This window comes from Prunus persica, chromosome G3 (assembly GCF_000346465.2).
Source record: "Prunus persica cultivar Lovell chromosome G3, Prunus_persica_NCBIv2, whole genome shotgun sequence".
In the NCBI taxonomy this organism is placed as follows: Eukaryota; Viridiplantae; Streptophyta; class Magnoliopsida; order Rosales; family Rosaceae; genus Prunus; species Prunus persica.
The window spans coordinates 4,259,594-4,269,656 of record NC_034011.1 but is presented as its reverse complement, the minus strand read 5'-3'; the positions used below and the strand labels follow the sequence as shown (position 1 = coordinate 4,269,656).

The window sequence follows — 10,063 nt, the reverse complement described above, 5'->3', positions numbered from 1 at the left end:
TTTATAGGATTATGTTTGCCATTTTGATTTATTTTTCTCCACCATACATCATACATGGGTGGTTGGGTGTCACTAAATTACCAAACCTCATGTACCAATGGCATGGCATTAGATGCGTAGAATGATATAAGGAGCCCACAAAATGACTCAAAAGAAATTGGAAAGGAAGTGGGTACGGCCGATCACATTTGAATACTATTCAAGGCAATCATGAAATATAATATTCTGACAATTTTAATAATTCTTTAAGAAAAATAGAGAATTTTCTCCCTCTTGTGCACGTATAAATATCCACAGAACTTATCAAAGGAAACAAATCACACCAGTCCTCCTAATCATACTTCCAAAATCTCTCCCTTTTGGCAAGGGAAAAAAAAAAAGAGAGATTTTGATTTCCAAGAATAAAGTAGAGGAAGTGGGGAAAAGTAAAGAGAATAATTTTTCAAACTCCACCAACCCATTTCCTCTGCTCCCTGCTCAGTTTCCAAAGGAGAGAAACCAAACCCCTTCCCCCTTGTCATTCAGCAAACACCAAATAAGTAAGTTCTTCATCCCTTGTTTGGTTGGCAAGAAAAGTTCACAAAACTCCCCCTTCAACTAAAAACCAAGAATTTGGTGTTGAACCCAGTTGAGGTATTCTGTTTCCTTATTTAGAAACCCAAATTTCAATTTTCTCATAAACCAAACAGAGCATAAAGCTATTCCATTTTTGCTAAATTCTTTTTTTTTTTTTTTAAACATTTCAGAAGGGTAAGTCAAAAATGGACGGAACAGAGAAAGTGAAAGGTTCACAATCACATCAGAGGCACCATAGCCATAGCAGAAGCATAAGCAGGAGTTTTAGCAGAGCAAGTTGGAGCATGGAAGAAGTGTTTGTGAGTGCCTCGCACTCTCGGAGAAATAGCCACGTGGATGAAGATGAAGAGGCTCTGAAATGGGCAGCCATTGAGAAACTGCCCACATATGATCGGCTAAGAACAAGCATCATCAAGTCCTGTGTGGAAACAGAACCTCAAGGACACCACCACAACAACAACAAAGTGGTGCATAAGGAGGTTGATGTTCTAAAGCTCGACATAAACGACCGTCAAAATTTCATTGACAGGATTTTTAAGGTTGCAGAGGAAGACAATGAGAAGTTCTTGAAAAAGTTCAGAAGTAGAATTGATAAGTAAGTTCTACCATGATTACACTTACGTGCAACCGGGTGTATATTTCTTTTTTTCTATATCTCTCATCTCTTCTTTTTGTTGATATTTAGTAGAAAACCATTTTTAATAACTCATTAAAACATTTACTCTTCGAGTGAATAATCACATCTCTCACAAAAGTGAAACTCACTTGCAGTCTCACTTATGCTAGAGACGAGACATAATTAAGAAAAAAAAAAGTTAAGTATATTATTATTGATTTTCTTAATAGGAAAATTTTTTAAAAAGAAAATATGAATAAAACAGACGCAATGAGTATGCTTCTCGCATTAATGGATGCAGGACCCACTAATATTTGTGATTCATGTAACATTTCGGGGTAGAGGTGTTCGGCCATTAGAATTTGTTACATGAGAGATTGATGATGCATCAACAATGTCATCCATGTATCATTACTTAGATATGGTTAAATTTTATTTACTTAATTAATTGCATGGTCGCTTTCATACATAATTTACCATTGATCGCTTTCATTTGTCGTTTCTTTGACCTTGATTAGAGGCCAAATGGAATATGAAGATGTGAAAAACAAAAACTAGCTTAAGTCGCTGTCTTGGTGAGCATAGTAGAAGGCTTGTGATGCAAGCCGAATACTAATTTATGAGTTCTATGTTGCTTAATACTGTGTCTCTTTCATTAATTTCTCAAGGGACAAACAAATAGGTCAAGAAAAGAACTTTCAGGCTACTCTTTTATTGTAAAGGGAATCAAATTGGAGCATATTAATTATGAGTTAATTAATTAATTAATTTGCTAATGTGTTATAATTGATTACAGGGTTGGGATCAGACTTCCAACAGTGGAAGTTAGGTTTGAGCATTTGACCGTTGAAGCTGATTGCCATGTCGGCACCAGAGCTCTTCCCACCCTCCCAAATGTTGCTCGGAACATTGCAGAATCAGCTCTTGGCTTAATTGGGATTAGATTGGCTAAGAGAACAAAGTTAACAATTCTCAAAGAAGCCTCTGGCATTATTAAACCATCAAGGTAAGGTTTACGGTAACTAATAAGGAGTTTATTCCAAATTAATAATTAGATGAGGTCATTAGTTATTGATTTTGATTAATTAGAGTTTTTGTAACCTCTCTTTTTTTTTTCTTTTTTTTTTTTCTTTTTTTTTTTTGGGTTGTAGGATGGCCCTTTTACTAGGTCCCCCATCCTCAGGGAAAACAACCCTTTTGCTGGCACTAGCTGGAAAATTGGACCCAGGCTTGCAGGTCAGGGGTCAAAAGACACTGTTAATAAAATAGGGTTTATTACAATAATAATAATAATTTTTTTTTAATTATTTATTATTTATAAATATTGAACAGGTTAAAGGAGAAATCACTTACAATGGGTACAGGCTAAATGAATTTGTGCCGCAGAAGACATCTGCATACATTAGCCAAAATGATGTTCATACAGGAGTTATGACAGTCAAAGAAACCCTAGATTTTTCAGCAAGGTGCCAAGGGGTTGGTAGTCGATATGGTAACTCACCAAACCCAAACTGAAACTCAAATTTGGCTCTCTTTATTTATTCATTCATTTATTTGTAATTTTGGAAATGAATTTGATAATAATTTTTAAAATTATATTCGTTGGGTTTTATATATGTAGAACTTCTTTCTGAGCTTGCTAGAAGAGAAAAGGCCGATGGAATATTTCCAGAGCTAGAAGTAGACCTTTTCATGAAGGTATATAATATTTATAGTCATAGAATTTATTTATCCAACATCCAAACGTTCATGTAGGAGAATTTCTATCTAATATGTAATCTATTTTTTGTTTGGCAGGCTACTTCAATGGGAGGAATTGAGAGCAGTCTCATTACTGATTATACTCTAAAAGTAAGTATTTCTTAATTATATATTTTTTTTTTTCTTCTAATTAATTATTAAAGGTAGTGACAAAAAACAAGTGCCAGTGCCACCGCCTTGGTTTGCTTTTATATTAATTACGAAGAGATTTTCCACAACCAGATCATGAATGAAAGGCACAGGTCACCAACAATACCAAGTCAAATTAGTTTTTGTTTTTGTCAAAATTTTCTCCACACACACCTACTTTGCTGACTGCTGTCTATCTGAACACAGTCCTGGATAATGAGGGCCCTTCTTTGCACTTTGGTTGGTGACCAACCATGCTTTTAATAACAAGTTACTAAAACACCCTTTACAATGTCTTGCTAATTAAAATAGTGATGAAGCGCATGACCTCATGTAATTGCTGACATGATTTTGGATTGAATTTGGAACAGATTTTGGGGCTTGATATTTGCAAGGATACAATTGTTGGAGATGAGATGCAGAGAGGGATTTCTGGTGGGCAGAGAAAACGAGTTACCACAGGTCAATTCCCACCTTCGTTTTTTTCTTTTTATTTTATTAACAAAAATGGGGTCCCTGTACACTTTGAATTTTCTTTGTCTTTGGGAAAAGCATGTCTCAAATTATTATAAAGGATCTCCCAATCCAATTAAAATAAAAATATTTTATAGGAATAGAATTTTTAACTATTGTAGTTGAAAATTTAAAAAGAAAAAGGGACCCCTTTTTTTGTTTTTTTTTTGTTTTATTCTCCGTAGAACTATCCCTCTTGAGTCTTGAAGGGTCTTTCTTGGACGGGAAATATTTTATGAAGAGCAATTTAACGACTTTTTATTATTATTAACAGATAAGTGGAGAATCAAACTTGTGAACTCTTCTGAGTTTCAACGATGAAAAGAGTAATTTAACTACTTGCATAATACAAATAGAATTTATGAATTCCTTCATCTTTCCAAAGGACCATAGGACCATAAGTTGTTGCTAAATCAATTTGAATGCCCTAATGGACCAATATAAATCCTACAAGACATACCTTAATTTATTAATAAGTAGATTCTAATGTATATATTGATCATATGAAGACAACTTTAAACAGTTAATTTTTTTAGGTTTTTTTTTCTTTTTATGTTGATTAATTAAATTTATTATCGTACCGTCCAAATTTTCTAAGAAAATGAAAAATGAAAAATCTCAAATTAGGAGTCATAGTATATTATAAAATAAATATTTCATATAAACTTCATATGTGTAATTTTTTTTTTCATAAATGTTTTCTTGTATTAAAAAAATATTTATGTGCGTGTACAATTACAATGTGTTGACAAGCTCAAATTAATATGGTGAAACACAGGTGAGATGATTGTGGGGCCTACTAAAACGTTGTTCATGGATGAGATCTCAACGGGTCTAGATAGCTCCACGACATTTCAAATAGTGAAGTGCCTACAACAAATTGTACACATCACTGAGGCCACAATCTTGATGTCCCTACTCCAACCTGCTCCTGAGACGTTCGATCTCTTTGATGACATCATCCTTCTATCGGAAGGCCAGATTGTCTACCAGGGCCCACGTGATAACATTTTAGAGTTCTTTGAGAGCTGTGGATTTCGATGCCCCGAGCGAAAGGGAACCGCTGATTTCTTGCAAGAGGTAAAATCTTGATAGGTCTCACTTAATAAATATGATAGGTTGTGATTAGTAGTTGAGATGTTGTGGTTTGGTTTGGTTCGGTTTAAGTTTTAAATTATATGTTAAATAATGAAACATCGCAGTTTGAATTAAACCCAGTAAAATAAACAAATTATAGTAATTCATTTAATGATCGGATTGGTTCAGTCAGTTCACTTTCTAAGCAATTAAGCAATTTTTTTAGAGAGAATTCGTTCAAATACGAATACCTTAACGATTTTATTTTATTTTTTCATATTAAATGGTTTATATCAATGTTGAGATGAATTAGTAAGATGATGATACCAAATAAGAAAATGTCATTGTTAAAATAAAATAAAAATATAGCAGCTTAGTTCGGTTTAGACAATTTCTAAATAAGTCAAACTAAACTAATTGCAATTTGGTTTGACTCTGTTCAATATTACATTTTTAGTGTAAAAACGAATCAAACATATCCGGGTATGATTGGATCGGTTTGAATGGTTTAAACAGTTTGAACAGTCCATGCAATTGTGCTAATCGAAATCCATAATTTTGATGGGCCAATTTTCCAACCCATAACTGTATTAAACTTTCTCAGGTTACATCAAGAAAAGACCAAGAACAATATTGGAATGACAGAAGGAAGCAATACAGATACGTATCAGTTACAGAATTTGCAAACAGGTTCAAACGCTTCCATGTGGGCATGAGGCTCGAAAATGAGCTCTCAATCCCTTTCGACAAGCCTCGCGGCCAAAGCAGCTCTTGTGTTCACAAGATATTCAATACCCAAAATGGAGCTTCTCAAGGCCTGCTTTGACAAAGAACGGCTGCTCATTAAGAGGAACTCCTTCATCTACATCTTCAAGACGGTCCAAATTATAATAGGTGCATTTATAGCCTCCACCGTTTTCTTGAGGACCGAAATGAACACTAGGAATGAAGATGATGCAGCCGTTTATGTTGGTGCACTTATATTTTCCATGATCGTTAACATGTTCAATGGTTTTGCTGAGCTCTCTTTGACCATTGCAAGGCTCCCTGTGTTTTACAAGCACAGAGACCTACTCTTCCACCCTGCTTGGACTTTCACTGTCCCATCTGTCCTGCTTGGGATTCCTATATCCATCTTGGAATCTTGTATTTGGATAGCCATTACATATTACACCATTGGATTTGCACCAGAAGCTAGCAGGTACAAAATTTGTATGCTTCATCTCATTTATGTCTTTGGTTTTTCAAGAAACTCTGAGTTTGAATATGTCAAAATATTTGCAGATTTTTCAAGCATCTATTGTTGGTATTTTTGCTCCAACAAATGGCTTCTGGGATGTTTAGGCTTATTGCAGGAGTCTGCAGGACCATGATCATATCGAACACTGGGGGGTCTCTCACCGTGCTCATTGTTTTCATGCTTGGAGGTTTCATAATTCCTAGAGGTTAGCATGAAACTGAATATTGAATGTAGTTGTCAAAGCAGTCAAAAACCTACAAAGATGAGCACGGTTAGTACTTCACTGAATCATCAATGAGTTTACTTCATTTTTTACAGGTGAAATTCCCAAGTGGTGGATTTGGGGATACTGGGTTTCACCTATGACATATGGCTTCAATGCTATGACTGTAAACGAAATGTATTCTCCGAGGTGGATGAACAAACTGGTATGCCATACAAGGCACTTCCTTGCATGCATCATAGATGAGCTAGATTTGTTTAACAAAAAGGTTAGATTCTAAAATGGACTTCATTGTGTTGCAGGCTTCAGATAATGTTACCAGCTTGGGTGTGGCAGTGCTAAATAACTTTAATGTTTACCCTGACCAATACTGGTATTGGATTGGAGCTGCCGCTATTCTTGGGTTTGCAATTCTCTTCAACGTCCTTTATACGCTCGCGCTTATGTACCTGAACGGTAAGAATCAACATTCCTTTTATGTCAAACATGGATTTTGTTCTTTTATTTGTTGTTTCAAAGTGAAGATTTTAATGCTCGTTTCAATAAACTAGCTCCCGGAAAGCCACAAGCCATAATATCCGAAGAAGTGGCAAACGAAATGGAGGCAGACCAAGAAGAATCAAAGGAAGAACCAAGGCTTAGAAGGCCCCCGTCAAAGAAAGACTCATTTTCTAGATCTTTATCTTCTACTGATGGAAACAACTCAAGTAAGAAACAGAAAACTCTTGGCAATTGAAATGTGAAAATAATTTGTTATCCAAGTTTCTTATGCGACTGAAAAATCTTTTAGGAGAAATGACAATCCGGAGAATGAGCAGTCGATCCAATGCCAATGGACTAAGTAGAAATGCTGATTCATCTCTTGAAATCGCCAGTGGTGTTGCCCCGAAGAGAGGAATGGTTCTACCCTTCACTCCTCTTGCAATGTCCTTTGACAGTGTTAATTATTATGTGGACATGCCCCAGGTAAGAGATATTTCTTTTTCCCTCTGCACTCTTTATGAACCTGAAACATCATATTATATTCCAACTTCACTACTTTGCACAATAACAGGAAATGAAGGAAGAAGGAGTGGCAGAGGACAGGCTGCAACTACTTCGTGAAGTAACTGGTGCATTTAGGCCTGGGGTCTTGACTGCTCTAATGGGGGTCAGCGGGGCTGGGAAGACAACTTTGATGGATGTCTTAGCAGGAAGAAAGACCGGTGGGTATATTGAAGGGGACATTCGAATTTCTGGGTACCCTAAGAAGCAAGAAACGTTTGCAAGAATTTCTGGTTATTGTGAACAAACAGATATCCACTCACCCCAAGTCACTATCAAAGAGTCACTGATTTACTCAGCTTTCCTTAGGCTCCCTAAAGAAGTCAACAATGAGGAAAAGATGGTAAAATCATGCCTTGCAATACTTCTCCGAAAAATCCATAGCGTGATTATTTAAATTCTGAAACTGCATGCTCTTTGTGTTATGATAATTGCAGATTTTTGTAGATCAAGTGATAGAATTAGTCGAGCTAGACGGTCTCAAAGATGCTTTAGTGGGGCTTCCAGGAATTTCAGGGTTGTCAACTGAACAAAGAAAGAGGTTAACAATTGCAGTTGAGCTTGTTGCTAATCCCTCAATCATTTTCATGGATGAGCCAACATCAGGTCTTGATGCAAGGGCAGCTGCAATTGTTATGAGGACTGTTAGAAACACTGTGGACACAGGGAGAACAGTTGTCTGCACAATTCATCAGCCTAGCATTGATATCTTCGAGGCCTTTGATGAGCTGCTACTGTTGAAGAGAGGAGGACAAGTTATCTACTCGGGACCCTTGGGCCGCAATTCTCACAAGATTGTCGAATATTTTGAGGTATTTTGCCTTCCGAAACTTTTTCATTTTCTTAATGTTGCACAAACAAATAAACAAATGCAGTATTATCTAAGTCCGTACTTATTGATCTATTCCAGGCAATTCCTGGTGTGACAAAAATCAAAGAGAAGTATAATCCAGCCACATGGATGCTAGAGGCGAGCTCGGTATCAACTGAGCTTCGGCTTAGAATGGACTTTGCTCAACACTACAAATCATCTTCCTTGCACCAGTAAGTAAAAAACAAACCAAAAAGTTTAGAAATACTAATAGTTTGTAGGGTCCAGAATTTGGCTGACTTTTGGGAAATGTAAATTCTTCTCTATGACCAGGAGAAACAAAGCTTTAGTAAAGGAGTTGAGCACACCACCAGCAGGAGCAAAAGACCTCTATTTTACGACTCAGTATTCTCAGTCATTATGGAAGCAGTTCACGTCTTGCCTCTGGAAGCAGTGGTGGACTTATTGGCGAAGTCCTGATTATAACCTTGTTAGATTCTTTTTCACCTTGGTAGCTGCACTTCTGCTTGGAACTATTTTCTGGAAGGTTGGCACTAAAAGGTATGCGCTTATCTCTACTTAACTAGTTCAAAACTTCAAGTAGGGCTCTTTTTGCTGCAGAACAAAGCCTCCGAGAGTTTACATACTACTGAGCTATTTGTCTTTGTTCCATATTCAGAGAAAGCACAGCTGATCTTTCCATGATTATTGGGGCTATGTATGCTGCTGTGCTTTTCGTTGGAATCGATAACTGCGGAACAGTTCAGCCAATTGTTGCTATTGAACGAACAGTTTTCTATCGAGAAAGAGCTGCTGGGATGTACTCTGCATTACCTTATGCACTGGCACAGGTAAGTGAGGGGCTTTATATGCTTACAGTAACTAAAATTTTACACAAATTAATCATCCAATTCACAAGACATTATTATATCATAGTTTTGTGCTATCAAATTGTCCACCTCAATCTAACTGATTCAAATAAAACCATATATATGGCTTGCAGGTCATTGTTGAAATACCATATGTGTTTATTCAAACTACATATTATACAGCGATAGTGTATGCTATGGTGAGCTTCCAATGGACAGCAGCAAAGTTCTTCTGGTTCTTCTTCATAAACTTCTTCTCATTCCTTTACTTCACATACTACGGAATGATGACCGTTTCCATCACACCAAACCACCAAGTAGCAGCCATATTCGCAGCTGCATTTTATTCGGTCTTCAATCTCTTCTCAGGTTTCTTCATCCCAAGACCCGTAAGTAGTAGTTTTCTTCTTCCCACAAGCACCTACTTTCAAATTCAATTATAAAAAAACTCATGTGATTTCTTGGTTAACATTACCAAAATGGTGACCAAGTAATCGAAACTCATTAAACGTATGCTAATGCGAAGTTCTTTAACTTTGGAATTTTCAGAGAATACCCAAGTGGTGGGTTTGGTATTACTGGATCTGTCCAGTGGCATGGACAGTGTATGGATTGATAGTGTCGCAGTATGGTGATATTGAGGACACCATTAGAGCACCTGGGATCACCCCTGACCCTACTGTGAAAGGGTACATAGAAGACCATTTTGGATATGATCCAAACTTCATGGGACCAGTGGCTGGGGTTCTGGTTGGCTTCACACTCTTCTTTGCCTTCATGTTTGCCTACTGCATAAGGACACTGAACTTCCAAGTTAGATAGAAACATTCTTGTTATATTGTACGTGTTATATATGTTACAGAAACTGAGACATGTAAATATATGTAAGAATGTACCCCAAGAACAGGGGGCAATTCTTTAAGCATGATGAATTGTTCTCTTGAGAAAGTAAGTGAGTTATATATATATATATATATATATATATATATATATATATATATACACCTTTTGTTTAAAGTTGCTGATTTTTTGTTACCGATGATGAAGATGAGTTTAGTTGACAGCTCCTTTAGATTGTATTTGAAATGTTAAGTGTCTATCTTGTAATTTGTTTGTATTACTACCAATACCAAAGACAGACGATATTGTTTAATCACATTATAAATTTTAGTGCCTTTTATTTTATTCTATGCTTATCTCATAT

General features: G+C 36.3%; 1 protein-coding gene across 1 annotated transcript; it reads left to right on the top strand.

The window, feature by feature from the left end:
- On the top strand, window positions 337-10,020 carry LOC18784461 (ABC transporter G family member 29). The gene is given in 23 exon segments (XM_020560810.1): window positions 337-633; window positions 747-1,171; window positions 1,989-2,198; window positions 2,344-2,428; window positions 2,525-2,684; window positions 2,814-2,890; window positions 2,990-3,043; window positions 3,454-3,544; window positions 4,374-4,675; window positions 5,277-5,422; window positions 5,424-5,873; window positions 5,957-6,117; window positions 6,231-6,340; window positions 6,438-6,591; window positions 6,687-6,842; window positions 6,926-7,101; window positions 7,190-7,522; window positions 7,617-7,991; window positions 8,090-8,223; window positions 8,324-8,551; window positions 8,670-8,841; window positions 8,994-9,248; window positions 9,409-10,020. Coding segments are annotated over 22 exon segments (4,512 nt in total). The 5' UTR covers window positions 337-633; window positions 747-761; the 3' UTR covers window positions 9,682-10,020.